This window comes from Xyrauchen texanus, chromosome 5 (genome assembly GCF_025860055.1).
Source record: "Xyrauchen texanus isolate HMW12.3.18 chromosome 5, RBS_HiC_50CHRs, whole genome shotgun sequence".
NCBI classification, from domain to species: domain Eukaryota; kingdom Metazoa; phylum Chordata; class Actinopteri; order Cypriniformes; family Catostomidae; genus Xyrauchen; species Xyrauchen texanus.
The window spans coordinates 23,078,824-23,104,533 of record NC_068280.1 but is presented as its reverse complement, the minus strand read 5'-3'; the positions used below and the strand labels follow the sequence as shown (position 1 = coordinate 23,104,533).

General features: G+C 38.8%; 2 protein-coding genes across 3 annotated transcripts in view; one reads left to right on the top strand and one right to left on the bottom strand.

Annotated features, from left to right (window-relative positions):
• Nucleotides 1-1,440: 1,440 nt before the first annotated feature.
• as3mt (arsenite methyltransferase) lies at nt 1,441-25,612 on the top strand. Of its 2 annotated transcripts, XM_052126060.1 has the most exons (12): nt 1,441-1,513; nt 1,756-1,792; nt 2,011-2,138; nt 2,551-2,701; nt 9,194-9,330; nt 9,485-9,554; nt 11,150-11,231; nt 11,391-11,522; nt 12,520-12,662; nt 22,544-22,675; nt 24,311-24,430; nt 24,900-25,608. In XM_052126060.1, the coding sequence occupies exons 1-11, from the start codon at nt 1,485-1,487 to the stop codon at nt 24,416-24,418; spliced, it is 1,149 nt and encodes a 382-aa protein (XP_051982020.1). In that variant the 5' UTR covers nt 1,441-1,484; the 3' UTR covers nt 24,419-24,430; nt 24,900-25,608. The 2 variants fall into 2 exon arrangements, with proteins under 2 accessions (XP_051982020.1, XP_051982019.1); XM_052126059.1 differs by having other exon boundaries at nt 24,311-25,612.
• The window catches only part of nt5c2b (5'-nucleotidase, cytosolic IIb), a 124,392-nt gene continuing 115,179 nt past the window's right edge, over nt 16,498-25,710 (bottom strand). Inside the window, exon 19 of the transcript XR_007970500.1 lies at nt 16,498-16,614. The gene's annotated coding sequence lies outside the window, so the exon portion shown is untranslated. The remainder of the gene's footprint in view (nt 16,615-25,710) is intronic.

Below are 25,710 nucleotides of genomic sequence, written 5' to 3'. Positions count from 1 at the left end.
TGTTACTTTGTTTACAGTTCATATGCTTCATGTCATGCTTTCATCTTGCTAAGGCCCTGGAACATTATTTAACAACTCACTCTTGATTAAATATGTGCTGTTACAGACTTTAGGACCATGTTGAATGAATCTTGAATCAGCAAGGTAGATAAATCCAAAACTACTGTATAGGTGCCCTCAGTAAATTTTGTTTATGTTGTGCTGGTCAATATGGCAGTTGTCTTGCTGCTCTGTGTTCATGTCATGTTGGAATTACTGTAATAATGAGATGACAACTGAGAGATTTTATCGTTTATTTTTATTTTACTCAAAATGGCAAAAACAGTCAAATATTTTTCAGTTCACATCTATATGTTTTTGCTAAATGTTTAAGAACAAAGAAACATTTTACAGTAACATGGAATCAAACAGGTCACAGCCATATTGGTTCTTTTAATAAAACGACTGTCAAGTCTGAGCTATCATTGAATGCTATCATTGAGTTTGCAACTTATTATTAAAAGTTCTAAGACGTGAATGCCTTTTACAAGTCAGAATCTCGTAATTACTGTAATTCCAACATGACCTGAAAGCAAAAATAAATTGACACCATGGGCCTGATACAGCATCTTTCTAAAGCAATAGTTTTACTGATGCCATTGCAGCAAAAATCTGGATTGCATTAAAGCACTTACAATGAAAGTAACTTTACTAACCTTTTCTGTGTAGAGTTATAGCCAATTTTACACTTTCATTGCCATGATGACGTTATGTAAACAAACCTTAAAATTACTTCAAAAATTACTATTTTAACACCTTTACAACTCAAGTACACAAGTTTTAACAGAATAATTTAATATAAGCTTTGCATTTCTGCCTTAGTTTAAACCCTACAAAAATTGGCCCCATTCACTTCCATTGTAAGTGCCTCTCTGTATCTTCTGATTTTTTCCTTTTGAAAAAAAGAGAAAAGGATTGACAAGTTGAAATAATTTTTTTGTGGTAATCAACATTATGCCACTGTTGATTGAGCTTAACTTGCATTGAACCTGGAATATTCCTTTAAGTGTTTAGATTCCGGCTGGTCTTGCGAGGCAAACATGGTGGCCCCCATTATGGGGACCCTGTCCATGTAGAATAAAATCTTTTATGAAGTTACTGAAATGACTGGATTCTTCATCTACTGTGAGTGCTCATTATTTTATACACAAAATGGCTATTTATTTCTTCTGGAATATATATATATATATTCTTTCTTTTTTTTAATGAGGAAACAAATGACTGAGTGCATCTTTAAGTCTAAAACTGATTTTAGTTGTAATTTTGGTGACGAACTGTCCCATTTTGTTGACTTATTCATGTAACGTTCAGCATTAGACTGGACTTGGGTTCAATCATATTCTTGTATTCATATCTTTGCTGCTCAGTGATTGGCTGAGCCTCTCAAACTACAGAAGCCGATAAAGCCCAAAAATATCAAAGATTAAAACCAGACAGCGTTAATAATGATGGCGGACGCATGCAAAACAGCCAGGTAGGTCGTCATTTATGCTGTTCAGACAGTGTTTAAATATTTAACAGTTTTGACCTACGGTATCATTCAAGCTTCACGCTGGCAAAATAGTTGAGCTATCGCTGCGTAATAACGTAGTAGATTACCATAAATATTTGCTAATGACAATGAGAGCAGTCCTGGAAAATTGTCTAATTGTGTTTTAATTGACACACGACACAATAAACTAATTATAGTACACTTTCATATATATTTTTTTGCAGTAACAAGGCAGGCACAAGTGTCTACAAAGACGTGAAGGTATGTAACTGTAGACTTTGAAGCTCACTTACTGACGTCATATCATGTGTCTGAACTTTGTCATGAAAGCAAAATTAAAGTACTCTATTTTATCGCTTCCTATTGACGTTTTCTACATTTCCCACATTGCAACTTAATGTTACCTAGCCACCACTATAGGATTTTGATGGATTTTAGCCCACGGCTATTTTAAACATACATAAATTAATCTTTAACAGGAGTATTATGGAAAGACACTGAAGCAGACGTCTGATCTTAAAAGCAATGCCTGTGTTCCGTCTGCCAAACCTGTTCCTGCCTACGTGAGAAAAGTGCTGGCCGAGGTCCATCCGGATGTCTCAGCAAAGTGAGGTTTACACTGATAAATGTTCTGCTGCTGATGCATTTTTGATATTTTGATTTTGGAAATAAGGTGCAAACAGAACCAACATACATTATTGTTCCACAACTATAACAACAATAATAATATATTTTGTGGTCATTATTTATTATTTTTAACAACAACAATGAAATCATTTAAATACAAATTACATATATATATTTGAATAACAAAACCAAAGTGTAAAAGTAATAAGAAAGTGGAAAAAAGAGAGATGGTAATGATCAAAGAGACAAATATTTAAATCAAAATGTAACTTTACTATGACACTTTTTAAAACTATATATGCTCAGATATTAGATGATACGTAATTGATAATAAATATTCAGACATTCATTTAACATTTCTGAAAGAATGACATGTGTTTCCCTCCTCTCAGATACTATGGCTGTGGTCTGGTGGTTCCTGAGTGTCTGGAGGGCTGCAGGGTGTTGGATCTTGGCTGTGGGAGTGGTCGGGACTGCTACATGCTCAGTAAGCTAGTTGGAGAGAAGGGACACATTACAGGGATTGACATGACTGAAGATCAGGTAACTGCCCATGAGTTTGTCTATTTATTTGCGATTCTGTAAACAGGTCATTTTCTGTTCAATATGGCAGATTAGTACACTGTTAAAAATGATCAGTTTATAAACATTTATAATGGTGTATGCATTTGTACCATAACACCATAATGACACTGATCTACTGTGTCCTTAATTAGTAGATACCATTTTGAACTTTGTGACGGCACATGTCTAGGTATGGGCGGATGAATTGGCTACCGATATTTATTGGCCAATTATTGACCAAATTAAATCCATCGGCATATCGGTTCTAAGCATGAAAACACAGATATAAAAAAAACATTGGTTTATTTAGAATTAATTAGTTACACTCGTTGTAAAAAATTTGTGAATTCAAATGAACTATCCAGAAATAATAATAGCCACAATAGATTGAAGAGTTTGACTTCTAAGACATGTGTGATTACTAAACCTAAATAGCCTATATTTTAAAATATATTCTTCATTTAGTGTTTCAATCAGCACTGTGCAAGCAAACTCCATTATGAGTTTTGGGTGTAACATGTTACAAAGTACAAAGGATTACTCTTCATTAGTGGTTGGCCGATATATCGCCAAGGCCCATAAATCTGACAATATTCTGACTTTTTTAATTATTGCATCGGACATTAAATATTTCTGTTTGGCTGAATTTTGTTGTTGTTGAGAGAACTGAGAATCGCCTGCTTGCACGTGAAGCAACTGAGACATGTAAACGACCAGTCACAGTTCGTTTTGTTGTTATGTGCCATCGTGTTTCTAGAATAATAGTGCAACACAGTCTCATATAATGTCCCTGTGAAATGCCTCGAAAGCACAGCTTACTGTACACTGTTGGGGCAGGAATTGTTGAATGGCTCTTGCCGTTTTTTTAAATAGCCAATAAGCGCAGTCATACAGACACACACACACACATTCCTCTGTCCTGCTGTTGGAGAGTGAAATTGTACAGAAACTGAGTGGGAGGCTTGATTAGCCTGATAAGGGACCGGGTGTGTAAAATCACGACCCGGCCCTGTCCTTCGCCCTGTCACACTATGTATACTCCATAAAGGTTTAAATGCTCCATAGAGTATTCTTCTATTAGTAAAAATCTTCCTTATGTAAAATGAAGAAACTGAAACATGCCCCGTATTTTTGTTTTTCTTCTTCTTTAAACTGTGCTACCTCTATATAAATGTAATATTATTATTATTATTATTATAATTATTATTATTTAAGTAAATAATGGTGTCTTATCGTAAAAATTCCTGATAGATTTATGGGACTTTCACCTGTTTGTAGGCTATATTGATTTTATTTTCACTTCTTTTAATGTTTGAATTTGTATTTATTATTCACTGCAAAATTTGTGCTTGACATTTCACATTTTGCTTGACACCTCCTGCCTTCAGAATAATGTTGTTATACATGCACAGACAAACGAAAATTCTGTTTCATGCCGATATTAATATCAGAAATCTCCTGGTAGTTTATACGGCCTGGATCGCTTACTTGGATTGTCATGGACTGACTGTCATGATTTGTGAATCAGAGGAACTTTTGATCCTGATACTGAAGTTTTGATACAGGCTATTGAATTAACGTTTCAGAGTAAGATTTTACTGTAGATGAGCGCTAAACGGGAAGAAAATACTGGATTTCATCTGTTTAAATTAATATTTGCAGATGGTATATAATAGAAGTCTTATTGATATTTGCCTTTTATCATTAGAAAAGTTACAGGGAACATTTGAGGAGAGACTGTTAGAATACTTGCTTAAGAGGAAGATTTATGAGTGCTCCACAGTTTGCTGGATCTGCTGAAGTTGTGTGAGGTTGGTTTATTACATCTGTTTAAATGAGATATGTGCATATTTAAAGACAGTATATGATATTAGTTTTAGCGAAATTTTCCTTTTTATTATTAGACAAGACAGTTACAGTAAAAGTTACAGGGAACTGATGAGGAGAGAGAGGGAGAATGATACAGGCAAGCACTTTAACATAATGAGCTGCTCTGATATGTGGACTGTTTACATGAAACTGTGTTTCACACCGGTCTATTATTGTAGTAACATGATGGCACGTAACAACAAAACAAATCTTGACTAGTCATTTATATGTCTCAGTTGCTTCACATGCAAGCAGGCAATTCTCAGAGCCCTCAAGAAACAAATCGGCCAAACAAGAAAATTTATCGGTCGATGCCGATTAAAAAATAAATTTGTGAGGTAATAGTTTTATCGGTCTGAACCTTCTGATTACCAGTTATGTGCTTTAGCCCACTACGCCACCACCACTCCACATTTGACAAACTGTAGGGAAAAAGATAGATCTGCTGTGTTCTTAAAACACATTTTACTGAAGTGAATAGACATGTAGACATGCTTTTTTATATATGAAAACGGACGGACATTATTGAAACTCATAATTATTATAAGACTATTGTTGTTGTCTTTTGATAAAAGTCAGGGTCAGCAGCTCACAAACTGGGAAATTATAGATTTGCTTTGTTCTTATAATGCTTAAATCCTCTACCAAAGTCTCTTTTTAGGTCAGTAGACATACACATTTTTAAGGATTCAAATTTCATTGATTAAGTGACTAACTAATTTCAAAACACTTATTTGTCACCATCTTCTGGCATTACCAGAAATGGTCAGTGAATCATTAAATGGATCTGAACGAATTCTTGGAAACGTAATCAAAACACTCGAGCAACTACATTTAAATCCCGCAATGCACAAGCACAGGGTAAAAAATTATATTGTGCACATGCACAATTGTCATTATTGTAATTGATTAAATAATTTATTCAGGATCAGCTTGTGCTCAGTCTTTTATTGTCATGTGTGAAACAGAAGTAAGTGCTCCACAAGTTGTCCTTTATTTTTGCAGCTAATTTGGCAAAATTCTGCAATTGTATGCACAATTAGGGGGGTTTATGTAGCCGCCATATCGGCTCACCATGTGGACGGTAAGTCCCGTGGGAATGTAGCCTAGGGGGACACAACGTCTCGTTCCCTCCCTCAGGGAACAGAGGTTACAACAGTAACCTAGACGTTCCCCGTCTGTAGCTCACTTCAACGTTGTGTCGAGTGAAGCGATACTAGGGGTCCCTATTCAGTCACACCATGCACTGAACCGTGTACGTGCACTGCTGATGCAGGTGCTGGTAGGCAGTTGTGTGCCAAAGTGACAGGCTGCGTCAGACTGCACATACCCTTCCCCAATGCCCCATAAACTTTTTAGGTTCCCCGGCATCCCAGGGGGGAACAAAGCGACATGCCAAGCATGGGAGCAGGCCGTGCCAGCCACGCCTTTTCTCTCTCTATGTTCCTCACATAGATTTAAAGCGACTGGGGCCATCTTAACGCTATCACACGCATCGGGGAAGGCGTTCTTTTCCATCTCTTATTCTTTCAGGGGGAAAAGACGCTGCGGAGACCACCACCTGTCCAGGCTGAGGGGAGGTAAAGATTGGCAAAATATGTCACATGGGTTTTCAGGACACGTAAAAGTGGTACAAGCACAGCGACCGGGGGCAGCAGGGACTGCCCAAGGGAGACACGTAGGGGGACCGCACAGCGGAAAATACACACAGGGGGATTAATTCACAAGGGCCCATCCTGTGGAGCACCTATTTTAGTACCCGTAGTGGGTCTGGTCAGGGAATTCCTCTGCTGAATTCATGGACCAGAGGGCTAGGGAGGAAGAACCTCCAGGGAGCACGAATCTAGTGGACTCTCCTGGGGGAAAAGTGTACATGTGATCACCTCAGTGGAGGGGAAAGGCACTATGTGCAAGCGGAACGCCTGGTCAGACGTTCCGCATTCCCGAGTTCTACGTGCTCGGACCTGAGAGAACACGGGACGAGACTGACCCAACCCTGAGATTGTAAAATCACGTAAAGGTATTGGGTGTTGCCCAACCCTCCAGGGAAAGCCTCTGTTTGGAGACAGTGTTCCCTTTCCGCTGTCCACCAAAGCAGACAAAGGGCTGCTCAGAACATCTAAAGCTCTGCATGCGGTCCACATAGGTAAGCAAAGCACGCAACAGACACAGCAACGAAAAGGCTGGGTCTGCCTCCTCCCGGGGCAGGTTCACTACATGGGCCCTGAAGGGGGTCGTAGGAACCTTGGGCACGTAGCCCGGTCGCAGTCTTCGGATCTAAGGAACCTGATAATTAGATTGTGCTTCCCTAGGGACTTACCGTCCACATGGTGAGCCGATATGGCGGCTACATAAACCTTCAAGGTGGAGGGGAACAGCCTCTCTTGCAGCAACAAGAGCACTGACCCAACTGCGCATCTCTGCGGATCTTCAGATCGGGAAGAACACCAATTTGTGAACAAGCGCCACTTTAGGTCATGAAGTTGCATGGTTGAGGGAGCTCTGACTTGGTAGATCGTGTCTACGACACCAGGTTGTAGGCCACTTAGATCTTCCGCATCCTGTCCAGGGGCCAGACGTGGAGGTTCCAGATATCTGGGAGCGGATGCCAGAGGGTGCCCCGTCCCTGAGAAAGAAGGTCCTTCGCCAGGGAGGGGCTATCGCGAGGAGCATGAGATCCGACATCCAAGTCCGTGTGGGTCAGTAGGGGGCCGCTAAAGTGACTTGTTCCTCGTCTTCCCTGATGCACAGCACCCGTGCAAGTAGGCTCACTGGGGGAATTGCGTACTTGCACAGCCCCCAGGGCCAGCTGTGTGTCAGCGCTTCTGTCCCGAGGGGAGCCTCTGTTAGGGAGTACCAGAGCGGGCAGTGGGAGGTCTCTTGGGAAGCGAATAGGTCTACCTGTGCTTTGCCGAACTGCTCCCAAATCAGCTTTCAGCTGAGCGTGACTTGTCGCAACAGCATGTCCGCTGCTGTGTTGAGGTTGCCCGGGATGTTAGTGGCACGCAACGACCTGTGTCACTGCTGGCTCCAAAGGAGGAGATGGCGGGCAAGTAAATAACTTTAACTGAATATTCTCCTCCCTGCGGCGGCGGCCTGTCCAGTGGCGCTGTAGGCTTTGGTGGTCAGTGATGACGTCATCCTACAGTCCTTGGAGGGGAGCACCGGGCGATCCCACCAGGTGGCAGCGTTCTCGGGACACAGGTGGATCGCAACTGCTCTGTCCTCCTGGTGGACCTCCGAGTACCCGTGGGCCACCCCACCGTCGAAGAACGGTCATGCTCCTCCGGGAAGAAAGGAACCGGGGGTGTGGCTGTGAGCAGTGACCCATACCAGAGGAACCAATTGTCTAGCTGTGAAGGCTTTGAGGAGGACGGAGGGTTCCAGTCCAACCCCACGCTGACGGCAGTCTGGGCAAGCATGTCGACCATCTGTGCGTTAGCCTCAGACTGGGCATGCCGACCCGAAGGCAGTAGTCCAGTCGAGTCTTCCACGTCAGACGCCTGAATGCTGTCTGATGCAGCGGCGAACTCATCATCCAGCTCGGGGGGCTCGAGGGAGTAAACGGACTGGCCGTGAGGCGAGCCGCTCTCACCTCGAGCTTGGACGGAAGTCAACGAGCCTGCGGCGGGCGGGTGGTTCGTGGGGATCTACCCGACGAAACCGAGCCCGCTTCCATTCCCAAATCACCTCCATCACCAACCGGATCGTCCTCAATACCGTTGGAAGAAGGAGAGACGGGGGGGGGGCTGGAGTGGCATTACTCTTTATGAAGGACAGTCGCGACGTTGCCATGGTAAGGTTCTCGCAGTGAGAACACAAACCATCCACAAACCCTGCCTTGGTGTGATCGCTCCCCAGAAACACGGGGCAGCACCTTTGACCGTCAGGATTGGAGAGAAATCGACCACATCCAGGAACTACACAGGGGCGGTAGGACATCTTTATAAAGATGCGTCCTGAAAAGTACATTCAACACCAGCTGTGTATTGCTATTTTAGAGAAATCATTTTTTGGGGAAAAAAATACTCCCTTTTAGCAGCGCTGTCAAAGCGCCCAGGGGCAAAGCTGCACTGCCGTACAGAGAAGGAGAAAGCTGCTGATATGCACCGTAGATCCAACAGCATAAGCTCTGCAGAGGTGAGTGGAAAAGTAAGTTATGTCAGCTCGCTGATCGCACAACCCGCTTGGCTCCGAAGAAGAAATCTGAATGTACAGAGGCATGATTCCCTCTGTATGTCCGGGTGAGGGACATGCAAATTCTGTCTGCCAAATTCTCATTGGCTTTTTCTCAAGTTCAGAGGTAACCGAGGCCTTCAAGAAAGTCCCCTAGTGTCGCTTCACTCGACACAGCATCATTCATCATCAACAGAAAAAGCAGCAATCGGTATTGGCCTATTGTTTTTTGTTAACATTCATACCGTATCGACTAAGAACCTTCATATCAGTGCATTCATACATATGACCTCTATTCCTATACCAAAAGTCACAGTCATATCTGTTAAATTCACTGCTGTTGTACTTCTATTTTTCTGCCAGTTCAGTTTATTTGAAAGCAAACCTGCTCTGAAAGTTTGATACTGATTGAACTTTGTATTGCAGCTTGAAGTGGCACAGAAGTACATCAACTACCACATGCAAAGATTTGGTTATAAAAAGCCAAATGTGAATTTTGTTCACGGGTACATTGAGGCCTTGGTAAAAGCAGGTCTGGAGGAGAAATCATATGATATCGTAATGTAAGTTAAAATGTTACCTCCTAAGAGACATTACTCTTTGTGGACATCATTATGATTAGATCCATTTCATGTCTGGCAACATTTCAGTTTATATAGCATTTGCTTGCATAAACAGTGAATGTTTTAGACTTTGATCCCTTTCTTTGATTGGCAGATCAAATTGTGTAGTGAACCTTTCACCAGATAAAACCAGTGTGCTGAGGGAGGCTTACTCTGTACTGAAGGTAAGTCTATTATCATGCAAATAGACTTCCAAATACTCAAATGCTACATTTGTGGCCAAAAATATTGGCAAAGAAAGCTGTAACAAATATGTAAAAAAATAATATTGTTAATCCTTTTGATTTTTTTTTCAAAATATTCTTGAGAATCGAACCTTTAATTGAAGTAAATTAAATTAAAGTTTCTCCAGAACACATTTGCTACAATTATTGGTATATTTCCATTCATAGTTAAAATTTTTAGTACACCTGGGTGACTAGGAATATGACCATGTTCAGCCATGACATCATGATTCACAGGGATATAAATATTAGGTAACACACAAGCCAAATTCTCTTCATCATCCATCACAATGGGAAAGACTAAAAGAATAAAAAAAGAAAGAATAAAGTTATGATGTGTGGCAAGGTTGTTGAGCTTCACAAAATGGGAAGTGGCTAAAAGAAAACTAAAGCATTGAAAATTTCCAACATCAGAGTAATAATTAAGAAGTTCTATTTTTCTGCATATGTTAAGAATTGGCCTGGAAGAGGACATGTGTCTATAGTGTCTCCACACATGGTGAGGAGGATGGTTCGAGTGGACAAAAGTTCTCCAATCACAGCTGGAGAATTGCAGAAATTAGTTGGGTCTTGGGGTCAGAAAGTCTCCAAAACTACATTCAGACATCACCTACATCTCAACAAGTTGTTTGGGAGGGTTTCAAGAAAAAAGCCTCTGCTCTCATCCAACAACAAAATTAATTGTCTTCAGTTTGCCAGACACTACTGAAACTTCAAATGGGGCCGGGTTCTATGGTCAGATAAAACAAAAATGGAGCTTTTTGGCAGCAAACACCAGAGATGGGTTTGGCACACACAGAGAGGTAGCCATATAGAAAAGTACCCCATGCCCACAGTTAACTATGGTGGTGGATGTTTAATGCTGTGGGGATGTTTTTATGCCAGAGGTCCTGGACATCTTGTTTGGATACATGGCATCATGTACAAACAGATACAAAAATAAAAACCGGACTGTTCTGCCATGTCCATCCCAGTTCCCTGACCCTAACCCCATAGAAAACCTGTGGGGTGAACTGAAGAGGAGAGTCCACCAGCGTGGACCTCGAAATTTGAAGGATCTGGATAGATTATGTATGGAGGAATGGTCTCAGATCCCTTGCCATGTGTTCTCCAAACTCATTAGGCATTATAAGAGAAGACTCAGAGCTGTTATCTTGGCAAAGGGAGTTTGCACAAAGTTTTGAATATAAAGGTGCCAAATTGTGCAACACATTTATTTGAGATTTAAAAAAAAAAAAGTTTTTTATAAAACTTGTGTTGTGTTCGCAATTGTTTGATATCCATTTGAAGATAGATTTTTGAGGATATTTTGAATGAAAATTCAAAAGTATAAACAATAAAACACATTTTTTAAATCCGTCTTTGCTCATATTTACCAAGGGTGCCAGTATTTTTGGCCACAACTGTATACTAATAGTAATAGTCATGCTAAAACATGAATATGCATCACTTTGAATATTTGAATGGACACTGGACACCTAAAACATTCTACTCTGAAGCAAACAAATTTAAATTAAAATGTTCTTGATATTTAGGATGGAGGAGAATTGTACTTCAGTGATGTTTATAGTGATGCTAGAATCTCAGAAGACCTCAAGGCCAACAAAGTGTTATGGGGTATGAAAGGACATTACATTTTTACAAATTAACCTATTTCCTGTCTATATGTTCCAAGCTATAGTTCTGCAAATATCTTAAGTTGTGTCATTGTCTTCTAAGTTGCATATAACTGATAACAATGACAATGATGTAGGCTTATTTGCATGCAATATTCAGGTGAGTGCCTCAGTGGAGCAATGTGGTGGGAAGACTTGATACGACTAGCTGAAGAAGCTGGGTTCAGCAAACCCCGCCTGGTAACTGCCAGTATCATCACTGTGGACAACAAGGAACTAGAGAAACTTCTTGGTGAGAATGTTTGAATGTTTACGTTTATGTTCGAATGTGTCACCTTGTGATAACAAGTAAGGATTAATTGACTCCAGACAGTTCTGCACTGGAATGTTTCACTGTTTGTTTTACTCCACTTGTCTGTGTTTTTGACAAAGAATTCCATTGCTTGATCCTGCTTTGGCTTCTTTTGAAACTATTTTCATTGGCGGAGGAAAAAAATAAACAAATTAGCTGGCCATATTTATGTTAGCAGTCATTACTTGTTTGAAAATTTCAGTTTGGAAAGAATGTGGCAAAGTGATATGCAACTGTAATGCAGTCAACAAACCTGGAACTACAGAGACATCAATGGCATGGCATAAATTACAATGGCAAGGCAACTAGGATAAACACTGTACAGTTCTTCTGAAATACAAGTTATACAGAAAAGTTATCTATTGTTACAGTACAATTACAGTTACATTTATGTTTTTATCAGATTTAAATTATTATATATTTTTTTTATACCAAAGCAGTTTGATAAATACATTTAAACAAATTATTTGGCTGAATTGTATTATTATTACCTACGGAGTCCCATAGAGGACAGGGTGGGAATTTGTTTTCTAAACTGGTTTTCCGTACCTTAAAGTTATGCATTCCATGTTTTAACCTTGATATTCGTAGTGAAACCATAGCACAGGAAAATGAAAAATAATGTAATAAAATCATAATTTTGTGGTTATTATGGTTTTATTACAAATACCATGGTGAATGAATGTCATGTTTAAAATATGGTAACTGTAGTTAAACCATAATAAATTTATCGCGAGGGAATGCAAAACCTTTTGCGAGGGAACACAAACTATTCCGAGGGAACGCAAAACTATTTCAGAAAAAAGGGGCCTGTCCTCTAAGGGCTCCGTAATTATCAACTGAATTGTCTTATATCGATTGTTTAGCAGTATTTTATATTATTTTATTTATTTCTATAAATTCAATAGTTAAATTCTTCAAACTGAACTTTGTTTAGGTGACTACAAATTTGTGTCTGCCACATACCGACTCTTCAAGTTACCAAAAAGTGCAAAGAAGAGGCCCTGTCAGGCCATTTACAATGGAAACATCACAGGAGTGGAGGAAAACTTTGAATTTGATGCCCAGTATACCTTTAAGGTATGCTAACTCTATAGAACTCTTCTTGAAATTCAACTCTTTAAGGCATATCAAATCCTGCACATTTTTCTCTTCTTTGGCTCACTTTTAATTATTAATGTTTTTTGAAAAAATTAACTGTAATGCTAGTATAACCTCTACATGGCTAAGCTGTATTTGAAAAGTTATATTTTTGTGAGCAAAATAATAACTAGGGATATCCCGATACTATTTATTAATACTTTTAATAGTACTTTTAATAGGTTTTTTTTATCTCGCTGATGATACCTGTTTTTTTTATTTATTTATATATTTTACTGAATTCCATGTCAATAGTTTGTCAATTTTATCACAAAATGGTGCTTAAATGCATTCAATAAAGTTTTAATGAATGCATTTAAAATGAAAATATAACAATGTAATCAAATATAGTGCTTTTATACAGAACATCACAGCACAATCCAAAATATAACATATGAGTTATTTTTCAAATAAAGTGAGTTATTGCTTAAATGTAATACAATTACAATAGATTTATTCCTATTATTATTAGTAGTAATAGCACAGTGAATATTACATAACTATTCAGTAGTGATCTTTTTCTGTCATATGTTTTACGCTTGAATCTCTTTAACCTCGGAGCTGCCCGGTACCTGGCAGGGAGGGGGCGCTGAGCACAAAAAATATGTTATTACTCAACAAACACTTGCTTGATCTGCAAAAAATAGGTGTCATTTTAAAGCGTAGACTCTTATCTTTAAAATGAATATAGCTGATCTGATCAATTCTCAATTACTGCTTTTAAATTAGAAAAATTAGAACGGTTTAATTTTCATAATTTGCTAATTTGCGATAAAAACAAACCTATTTAGAACCAGTAAAAAGATCAAAAGATCACAAAGCCACGTGTTTTATATCTTTGGAAAGGTCTTAATTAGTATAATATTTATTATATATATATATATATATATATATATATATATATATATATATATATATATTTATATTTCACTCAAAGTCCAAACAACTGATAGTATAAATGTGTTAAAAGCACACGAAAAACAGAGAAAACAGAATCATCATCACATTTTGGTTAATAACTTCATGAAAAATAAACATATAAAAAATAGCTTTATTTACTTACAGCAGAAGGCTCAGAATAAAACAAGACTCAACGTAATACAAAGAGTAGATCCTGAAATGTTAGTCAAAGAGTGTCATAAGATATGGTTGCTATTGCTAATGGCATCTCTATGGTGATGGTTTCTCTGGGATCGATTTACTGGAACACAAACCTTCACATCAAAGATGTGTCAGATTGTCCTCATATATATGTATATACATACACTGGCAGCCAAAAGTTTTGAATAATGTACAGATTTAGCGGTTTCAGAAGGAAATTGGTACTTTAATTTATCAAAGTGGCATTCAACTGATCACAAAATATAGTCAGGATAGTACTAGTGTTAAAAACAGCACCATCACTATTTGAAAAAAGTCATATTTGATCAAATTTAGACAGGCCCCATTTCCAGTAGCCATTACTCTAACACTTAATCCATGAGTAATCATGCTAAATTGCTAATTTGGTACTAGAAATTCACTTGCCATTATATCAAACACTACTGAAAGCTATTTGGTTCATAAAATTAAGCTTAACATTGTCTTTGTGTTTATTTTTGAGTTGCCACAGTATGCATTGACTGGCATGTCTTAGGTATTATGGTATTAGGTCGAAAATGGCAAAAAAAGAAATGTTTTTCTCTAGAAACTGATCAGTCAATCATTGTTTTGAGGAATGAAGGCTATACAATGCTTGAAATTGCCAAAACAATGTCTAGGTTACGTATGTCCCTCCCTGATGGAGGAAACGAGATGATGTGTCGAAGAAGCGACACTAGGGGTCTCTCTTGAGCACCGAATATGCCTCTGATCTATGAAAAAAGGCCAATGAGAAGTTGGCAGACAGTATTTGCATACCCCGCCCCCAGACATACAGGTATAAAGGCGGGGAAATATGTGTAGTTCATTCAGGATATTTTCTGAGGAGCCGGAAATGGTCCGGCCACAACAGTGGCTCGGCTCAGCGACGTGGCTGGGAGGACACAACGTCTCGTTCCCTCCATCAGGGAACGGAGGTTACATACGTAACCTAGACGTGCCCCTTCTGTCGCTCACTTCGACGTTGTGTCGAAGAAGCGACACTAGGGGTCCAATTTAAATCACGCCATGCGCTGAGCAGTGTACATGTACTGCTGACACAGGAGCGGGCAGGTACTTCACGTGCAAAAGCGACCAGCTGTATCAGACTGTACGTACCCTTCCCCAATGCCCCAAAAAAGTCATCGGAATCCTTCTGGTTACCCTAGACAGGGGAACAAGGCGACGCTTACGGGAACGGGCCGAGCCTAGCCGGGCCTCTTCTCTCTCTATGTTTCTCGCATAGAGCCAAACGGCTGGGGCTTTTACACGCATCGTGGGAAGGCGGTCTTACCCGGTTTCCTGTTTCACAGGGGGAAAAGACCCTGCTGAGACCACACCTGCCCAGAGAGGGGAGGTAAGAGTGGCGAATACATCACATGGGTTTTTAGGCGATATGTGGAAAGTGGCGTGGTGGTAGAGCCCACCTCTCCGGAGGGGAGAGTTGCTACAAACACAGCGATCAGGGGGCAGTGGGAACTGCCCAAAGGAGATGCGGGTCCGCTCGTAAGGGGACCGTACCGCGGAAAATACACAGAGGGGGAGTCCATGTAGGAGTCCTGAGCTGTGGAGCACCTATTCCAGTACAGGGTAGATTAAGTACCCGCAGGCGGGGGGCGGGTGGTCTGTGGGGGCGTACCCAGTGGAACCGCACCCGCTGCCGTCCCCAGATCGCCTCCATCACCAGCCGCATCGTCCTCAATCCCGTGTGAAGAAGGAGCGATGCGGGGGGGTGGTGCGGCTGGAGTGGTGGAAAAACGCAACCACAACGTTACCATCCACAAACTCTGCCTCGGTCTGATCGCAGCCCAGACACACGAGACAACACCTGTGGCCTTCTGAAGCGGAGAGCACTCTACCGCATCCAGGAACTACATGGGGCGTAAGGGCATCTTTTTTAAAGACGCGACCTGTAAAGGACGTTCAACGCCGCTGTGTATTGCTCTTTTAGAGGAAAATACTCTTTTACTGAGAAAATCACTCTTTTAACAATAAACTCTTAAGTTTTGCACTGTCGAAGCGCCCAGGGGCAAACTGCACTGCCGTGCAGAGAAGGAGAAAGCCGCTGAAGTGCGCCGTAGATCCAACAGCAGAATCAGCTCAGAGAAAGAGGAACAGGTGTGTCACTCGCAGCTCACTGCATACACGACCATCGGCTCTGAAGAAAATTTCTGAATGAAATTCAGGGGTATGCAAATACTGCCTGCCAACTTCTCATTGGCCTTTTTTCATAGATCAGAGGCATATTCGGCGCTCAAGAGAGACCCCCTAGTGTCACTTCTTCGACACAACGTTGAAGTGAGCGACAGATGGGGAACTGAAGATTTCAAAGGTGTACATTACAGTCCTCAAAGACAAAGGACAGAAAGAGATGTGGAAGGCCCAGATACAACTAAACAAGAGGATAAGTACATCAGAGTCTCTAGTTTCAGAAAAAAGACACCTCAAATGTTCTCAGCTGACAGCTTCATTGAATTCTTCCTGCTCAACACCAGTTTCATGTGCAACAGTAAAGAGAAGACTCAGGGGTGCAGGCCTTATGGGAAGAATTGCAAAGAAAAAGACACTTTTGAAACAGAAAAACTAAAAGAAAAGGTTAGAGCGGGCAAAGAAACACAGACATTGGACAACAGATAACTGAAAAAGAGTGTTATGGATCTTAACCCCATTGAGCTTTTGTGGGATCAGCTAGACTGTAAGGTGCGTGAGAAGTGCCCGACAAGACAGCCACATCTATGGCAAGTGCTACAGGAAGTGTGGGGTGAAATGTCACCTGAGTATCTGCAAAGCTGTCACTGCTGCACATGGAGGATTTTGTGATGAGAACTGAAAATTGTTTTAAAATTGTAATTGTAATTTTTCATATTATCAATGTCCGGATTATACATTGTGATCAGTTGAATGCCACTTCGGTGGGTAAAAGTACCAATTTCTTTCAATAAGAACAATATCTGTACATTATTCCAAACTTTTGGCCGTGTGTGTGTGTGTATGTGTGTGTGTGTATATGTATGTATGTGTGTCTATATAATACATATATACAGTCAGGTCCATAAATATTGGGACATCAACACAATTCTAATCTTTTTGGCTCTATACACCACCACAATGGATTTGAAATGAAACGATCAAGATGTGCTTTAACTGCAGACTTTCAGCTATAATTTGAGGGTATTTATTTGAGGGTATTTATATCCAAATCAGGTGAACGGTGTAGGAATTACAACAGTTTGTATATGTGCCTACACCAAAAGTAATGGGACAGATTAACAATCATAAATCAAACTTTCACTTTTTAATACTTGGTTGCAAATCCTTTGCAGTCAATTGCAGCCTGAAGTCTGTAACGCATAGACATCACCAGACGCTGGGTTTCATCCCTGGTGATGCTCTGCCAGGCCTCTACTGCAACTGTCTTCAGTTCCTGCTTGTTCTTGGGGCATTTTCCCTTCAGTTTTCTCTTCAGCAAGTGAAATGCATGCTCAATCGGATTCAGGTCAGGTGATTGACTTGGCCATTACATAACATTCCACTTCTTTCCCTTAAAAAACTCTTTGGTTGCTTCGCAGTATGCTTCGGGTCATTGTCCATCTGTACTGTGAAGCGCCGTCCAATGAGTTCTGAAGCATTTGGCTGAATATGAGCAGATAATATTGCCCGAAACACTTCAGAATTCATCCTGCTGCTTTTGTCAGCAGTCACATCATCAATAAATACAAGAGAACCAGTTCCATTGGCAGCCATACATGCCCACGCCATGACACTACCACCACCATGCTTCACTGATGAGGTGGTATGCTTTGGATTATGAGCAGTTCCTTTCCTTCTCCATACTCTTCTCTTCCCATCACTCTGGTACAAGTTGATCTTTGTCTCATCTGTCCATAGGATGTTGTTCCAGAACTGTGAAGGCTTTTTTAGATGTTGTTTGGCAAACTCTAACCTGGCCTTCCTGTTTTTGAGGCTTACCAGTTTACATCTTGTGGTGAACCCTCTGTATTCACTCTGGTGAAGTCTTCTCTTGATTGTTGACTTTGAAACACATACACCTACCTCCTGAAGAGTGTTCTTGATCTGGCCAACTGTTGTGAAGGGTGGTTTCTCCACCAGGGAAAGAATTCTTCGGTCATCCACCACAGTTGTTTTCCGTGGTCTTCTGGGTCTTTTGGTGTTGCTGAGCTCACCGGTGCGTTCTTTCTTTTTAAGAATGTTCCAAACAGTTGATTTGGCCACACCTAATGTTTTTGATATCTCTCTGATGGGTTTGTTTTGATTTTTCAGCCTAATGATGGCTTGCTTCACTGATAGTGGCCGCTCTTTGGATCTCATATTGAGAGTTGACAGCAACAGATTCCAAATGCAAATAGCACACTTGAAATGAACTCTAGACCTTTTATCTGCTCCTTGTAAATGGGATAATGAGGGAATAACACACACCTGGCCATGGAACAGCTGAGCAGCCAATTGTCCCATTAATTTTGGTCCCTTAAAAAGTGGGAGGCACATATACAAACTGTTGTAGTTCCTACACCGTTCACCTGATTTGGATGTAAATGCCCTCAAATTAAAGCTGAAAGTCTGCAGTTAAAGCACATCTTGTTCGTTTCATTTCAAATCCATTGTGGTGGTGTATAGAGCCATAAAGATTAGAATTGTGTCGATGTCCCAATATTTATGGACCTGACTGATATATAATATACAGAGAGAGAGAGAGAGAGAGAGATCTGGATCACTGATGCAATGTTAAACTGCCAGCAGGAGTTGAAGCCACCAGAATTGTTCAAGTGGCCATCTTAGTATGTAAAATGGGGAGGATATTGAGACAATTCATTGAAATTAGACACATTACTGTCATTTTAATTTCACAAATAAATGTAATCAGAAGATGAGGAATTGCATTCAAAAGGGAACAGTTGCCCTTCTGATAGGACTGTAATATTGGTAATGATGTTGCACCTATCGCAGGTTGCCACTGGTTCCGACACAAAAGCGAATCGCCATGTCCCTGTTCAAGCTGGCAACCTGCACCAAGTAGTGGGGGAAGTTTCGGTCTTAGTATAAGGACTATCAATCGATGTGTATATGCTGTGTGCACAGCTATTAAAGAAACATTGATGCAATGTAATATCAGGGTTTACATATGATACATTCCTGATATTCATTAGGTTATTTTGAACAATAATCTAATCTAAAGCATTGCCATCACAACTGCATTATATCCTGCATATTTGTACAGCAATTTTTAATGACCAAATGAACTTGATTGACATCTAAAATTAATTCAAGCACCATAATGCAATTTACATTTTCTGAAGAAGCTCAGCAAATGTGAAACTTTAAAAAATATTTAAAAGTTTTAAAATGTTCAAAAGCAAGTTTTCTGAAAGTGAACTCAGCATTGGACAAAGAGTTCTGATAGTTTATAGTCTTGAAAAATGTCTAGAACATTCTGAGAATGTCATTCAGCGAACTTTTGTCGTCTACAGAACAGGGTAAGGCTAATTAAAGTTTGTGTGAAGAAAAGGCAATAATATAGGCTTAATAATATATATTTTTCATTTAATTTATTTATCTTTATTTAATGCTTTATTCATTTATTTATTTTAATACAGGGAATTAATACAAATACATTTTGCCAGCATTCTTTCAAAAGCTAAATAATAATTTTATTGAATTGGGCTATGTTAGTGTTCTGAAAAAACACACTGACGCTTTACTCCTAGTTGTGTATTTATTTTTTATTTAAAAACAAATTTGTGGTCAGAAATATGTTTTTTGTATTGTGGGCTAATTACATGACTGTCGTCTATTATTTTGAATGAAATGAAAAGCAACTTTCATAAATACACGGATGGCTACCACGATAAAATTAATTGCAAAGAGTGGCCTTTTATTTGTTCTCCGTGCACTTGTCGATGACAGGTGCATGATACAATGTAATTGTGTTGCCACTCTTGGAAGTGTCATGACACAGATGTGTTTGCAGCATCAGATATGTGCAGGTATGCCGTTACGACCAATCCATAACAGTGCGAGTAATGCTTCACGTACAATAAATTTGCTTTCATACCTTGTCATCCTGATAAACACTATATGATTTTCTCGACAAAATGTGTTTCCAAAACCAGTTTTTCACTCCATTTTATGTAACGACATAGAGCTTATGCACTAGACTTAAATGGAAAAATATTATGTCTACATTTTCACGCTAATTTGTGTTTCCAAGCGCTACTCCTTTTGTCACAAAAAACTTTTGGATGGAAACATAGTTAATGACTGATAGGATAATGACTGCAGATACAACATTTCTCCATCTAGTGACAATCATGTTTAATCCTTAATTTGCTTGTTTTGGATAATATTAGTTTACAAGGGAGAAAATATACGCGGATCGTGATGTCAGAGTATTCACCTGCCCCAGTGTTCAGCCTATGCAACACGCTCTGACGGCAAAATGGTCAGGATTCGTACAACTTTTCTAAATTTGCCTAATTTGTATAATATCGTGCGGCTGCACTCATTTGAATTTGTATGAATTTCACTACAGCCAATGACATTGCTGGGCATTGTTTCCATCTAATACACGACAGTTACTTGCACACAACAGCTTCCTATCATGTTTACACACTCTACTGATTGGTTCATTTTAGATAAGGGGTTTGGGTAAGGGCATAATTATTAAAAAGGATGTCCTTAACGCCTCGAGCGCGGAAGTCATGCTTACTTCCGCATTAGCCATCTGTGAATTTGCACGTGATGAAGTCGTATGAGTTTATGCGAACAACATCGTGGAGACCATACAAAATTGCCAACTCGTAAATTATGTACGACTTCTCATGTGATATGGTTGGCCTACCAGTGCAGCTCAATGATCAACAAATGAAGCACCAAAACTGTCCACAAGTTGTAATGTAAGAAGGAAAAGCTGTAATATCTGCTTGTTTAGGGTGACAACATGTCCTTACCCCCAAAAGGTACATTTAGAAAAGTCAAACCGGGATTTGTAAATCGGCTTTAAATGCCCGGGATTTACTTGTTTTCACATTGAAGTGCTCTCTGTAGTCATATAAGTATAAATGTCATAAATACATGTTTGTTTGCCATTTAAACCTTACATATCAATTTAATTTTAACCAACTTTGCTTTGCGTGTTTCCCTCTCTGCGCGTGTGACAGAGGGAGAGAGAGGGCATGCTCTTATTCAAGTGACCGTGAGAAAAAGGCACTGTTTGATGAAAATATAAAACAAGTTACTATGAACAAACACTTTGATGAAAAATGTTTGTTTGTATCTTACCTCAGTTTCAGTGAACTTATTTACATTTAGCTGATCTGTTTGCTGATGAAGTTTGTTGCAGGTGGAAACTGTTTGATAAAGATATACATAACTCAATTGGGCTTTCAAGAAACAGGAAAAATTAACGACTTAAAGTAAATCGATATTTACATGTGTTGGACGATTGAGTTGTAGGGATATGCATGCAGATTTCGGATATAAAATCTGTGATTTAATGACTAATGTTTACTTGCTGAAATGAGATGATTTCCTGTTAAGTCAGAAGAAACATTGGAATGTTTGGGCATAACAATATGGCTGCACAGTGGCTTCACTGATATGACGTCATGAGCAATCTAGTTATATATATATATATATATATCTCAGTGGTTAGAATCGATATATGGAATGTATATATCAGTGGTTAGAATCGATATATGGAATGTATATATCAGTGGTTAGAATCGATATATGGAATGTATATATCAGTGGTTAGAATCGATATTTGGAATGTATATATCAGTGGTTAGAATCGATATATGGAATGTATATATCAGTGGTTAGAATCGATATTTGGAATGTATATATCAGTGGTTAGAATCGATATTTGGAATGTCCCACTTGGGGTAAACAGACCCAGACTGCACATACATAGTATTCGCACAAGAGATGCAATGCAAATTTTATAAAGTGATGGAATAAGGTGCCAAAGTAATTAGAATATATTTTTGTATTCATAGTTTTCAGTTATTCTGTTTAATTGTTCAATAAAATCTGCTTGGAGATGTTTTTGGACACTTTCATAAATAAAAGTCCACCTTGGGAACCATGGTTCCAAATGCTATATCTTTAGATTACATTGCACTATCAACAAAAAAAAGAATTCTGGTATAGTTGACATGTTGAAGAACAACACCAACATTAATTTAATGACCTTCCATACTTACTGTCTCTAAAAGGTATAATGTCAAACATGAATAATAACTGAAAGTGTATTTTCAGCGCTCATGTTTATGTGTATTATCAACAGTGTTGTATCATGAGAGAGTTATAAGCTCTTACTTTTGGGTATGCCATTTAAGCATTAAATCCTTAAAAATGCATTGAGGGTGTTTAAATTGAGCTTTAACTTTGGGTGAGCTTTTATTTTGAAGTGTTTCTGTGTTGTTACGATGGTAACTTCTCAATCCGAAAAAAGCTGGTTGCTTCGTGACTCAAATTGATTATTATATCGCAGAAATGTCTGCAATGTAATTAAAGAAATATTTAGTCTGTACGTGCATCGCACTAAAAAAATGAATTAGCGCTCTGCTCACTGTCATCCGCTACTTTGTTATCACAACACCGGCTCCACACATTCACAAACACTCACATTTGAAGCGTACAGAACACGAGGACATTGAGGACACTTTCTGATCTTTTTCTAGGTAAATGAAGTGATGGAAGTGGATGGTGATGTGGCCAGCATCTTGAGCAACTCCAGATTTTCTGAGGAATTTTCATGTCAGCCTCAGGGTGTGAACATCTCTGCATCTGGAAACTGCTGTGCCAAACCCAAGGTAAGTGACGGTGATGTGCAAGAGGTGTGGTATGTTGATTTAAGTAGAATTCTTTGACACTTTTAAAAAGATTATCCCTTTTGTCAGTGGTTAACCTTAATCAGCATCTTTTGGGACACTGAGCAAGTAAGGATGGCTCAGCTTTAACCATTTTTTTCCCTAACCATGAGGTGTTACTTCATAACGGTTTTATCACAAATGTTATAGCGTTAGACGATGTGTATTTTTATTGTTTCTTAGCAATGTTTCTAATTGCTTTAGTCCTTGTTTAAAGCCAGTATAATGCATAAGTATGTTTTAAATTAATTTCAATTCTAAAATTAGAATTTAGAATTTTGTTACAATATTTAGACTCGTCAGCAAAATAACAATGGTCTTTATCATCAAACTGTCCTCTTAAGCATTCAGCGTTTACTTAGTTTCTAGCCCCAGCAGCCACAGACTCACAAGGTCACACAGCTGTACAACAAAGCCTTGTCCATGGAGGAATGTCTGCCCCTCCAACCAAAGAATGCCATCTTATCAGTGCTGGTGGTGATTCAGTCCATGCAAACACAAGAAAGGACTATTTAGAATTTCTTTACAACCACACTAATCATGGTCATTCTTCAGTCAATTCAATGACCTCAGTCATGGCTGAATCAGATTTAGCCTGGTTTTAGAAACACTGACCAAAGATATAGTTGTACTTGTAATTTTGAATGTACTTAGTTTTGACCATTCTCTTTTCTATTTTTAAAGTTTAAGATTGAAAAGTTCTAGTCCTGCCTTTGCTAAGACTAAGACTCTAACCTCACAGAAACAAAACCTGCAAATATTACTTCATAGCAGTTTATCCGAGGCAAATGTCTTTTGTGCCTTTAGAGACAGACTTCGCTTCTGAGTCTTGATATTTAGTGATCTTATAAAAAAATACATTTAGTAACCTGCGCATCAAAACATGGCCATTTTAAATCTTTTAGATATGGTTAACAAAATGTACAAAATGTTTGGTTTCTTTGACATGGACGTTGTTTTATTTGGTAACACTTTACAACAAGGTTCCATTTGTTACCATTAGTTAACATGAACTAACAATGTGAAATACTTTTACAGCATTTATCAATCTTGGTTAATGTTGATTTCAACATTTAATTATACACTTTTCAAATCAAAATTTTTATTAATTAACATTATTAACGTGCTATGAACTAACAATGAACAATTGTATTTGTATTAACAAATATTAATAGATGCTGTAAAAATATATATTTTACATAAATAGTTAATGATACCTAGTGCATTAACTAATACTAACAAGTTGAACCTAATTGTAAAGTGTTACTTTCGGATGTTTTAGTGTTATCTGATTTGAAAGATGTAATTGGAATGTGTTGCATCCAGATTCATCACATTAGTTCTCTAAGTTGTAGGACTCGAGTTGTGTTGATGCAAGAGAACTGCCCCTAATTTTGATTCAGAACTTGCCAAAATCTAATTCGGTCCATGGATGGAATAAACTTCAACATACTGTACCAATGACACGGTTGCATATTAAATCAGTTTAAAGGCACTGTGTCAATAAATGCTCAATTTATGTAGATGTAAAGTGTGAATACTGTGCTTCCCATCACTGAAATATTCTTCTCTTTCCAGGCTGTGTCAATTAATAATCCCTTTGAACTGGTCAAGCAGTTGGGGAGTGCAAGTATAACTCCATCCACTGGAGGGTACTGTCTAGGCCAGGAATCATGCTGCAAGTGACTGTCTGAAAATGTAAAGAGAGCAAATTAATTGTTGTTGTTATTGTTAATTGTAATTTTGTAAAAAAACAAAACAAAAACAAATCTACATAACAAATAATACTTCATTACATGTATAGGGGCAGCATTTAATTATTTATTTTTTAAACATTTTACATAATTCTTTTTGCTAAATCATATTGATTTCACACATTTAGCAATAGCCAGGTCATCACAGGTCTATAGAGTTGCATAGGTTTAAAGCACAATTTAAAGCATACACTTAATCTTTATTGTATCTTTATTGTACTACAAAAGTTCAGTAAACTATAGTTTATGTCTGGCAATCCAATAATTTTTACAGTGCGATGATAAAAATATGTTTGAACAGGTTACCTGTGTATTACAATCAAAGCTGAGCTGTAGGATATTCCTGATCTCTGTGATATAATTGTGAATACAATATTTAATGTGTAATCATGCATCATCCCTCAAAATTTCAGATGAGAAGAGGAACAATGTTCTGCAGCTCTGGGACAAGTTTATGTTCTTTGAAAATGTTGAAGGCCAGATTGTGACTTAAGTGTACTTGGGAACACACAGAAACATAGAAATTGCACAGAATTACTTCAAAGGGATTACTTTTGTTTCCCCCTACTAGCGAGAACACGTCAAGTTATGCTCTAATAGTCTGAACATGTGAAGTTTCTGAGTGAAGACTTTGAGATTGTGAAATACTAAGTCCATAATCAACCAGCTTTTTATCTGGCTTGATCTATGATCCCTGGCATAGGTAGGGATGGTATCAAAATGTTCCTACCAACTTTTAGAAAATCAGAAATGTCCAATTTTACCACATAGAAAACACTTTAACTTTATACTGCTTTTATTTTCATTTTATTGACTATTAAAGTTTCTCAGTATCATAATTAATGTTTAAATTATTGTCCCACCTCTTCTGGAGCAGCACAGAAACTGCATTGTCACGTGCACCTGAGATTACAGGTGCAAATTTCCATTTGTATTTTAGGTCCAATCTTTGAAATTAATAGATTTAAACAATCATACTTTTTGTGTACAAATGTTTTCTGCCTAAAACAAAAAACTGAGTTTTGCATGCGGCCCAATTGAGGATTCTGTTGGTTGCTGGTAAGCACCTTCTAAAAGAAGATGCCTTCGAGTTTGAACGACTGTGGCAGGTAAGGGGGTGAAATATGTGGAAGTGAGAGGAGTTGGAAAGTAGAAAGTGGGGTAAAATGTAAATTCTCTTATTAATTTATCTATCTGGAGATGTCATTTTGCACATGTAGCCTA

Excerpts from the sequence above, each read along its gene's own strand:
- as3mt (XM_052126059.1), top strand. The coding sequence starts at position 1,485 with ATGATGGCGGACGCATGCAAAACAGCCAG. Across the intron at positions 2,702-9,193 it reads TTGACATGACTGAAGATCAG|CTTGAAGTGGCACAGAAGTA; the intron begins GTAACTGCCCAT and ends TTTGTATTGCAG. Across the intron at positions 22,676-24,310 it reads ACTGCTGTGCCAAACCCAAG|GCTGTGTCAATTAATAATCC; the intron begins GTAAGTGACGGT and ends TTCTCTTTCCAG.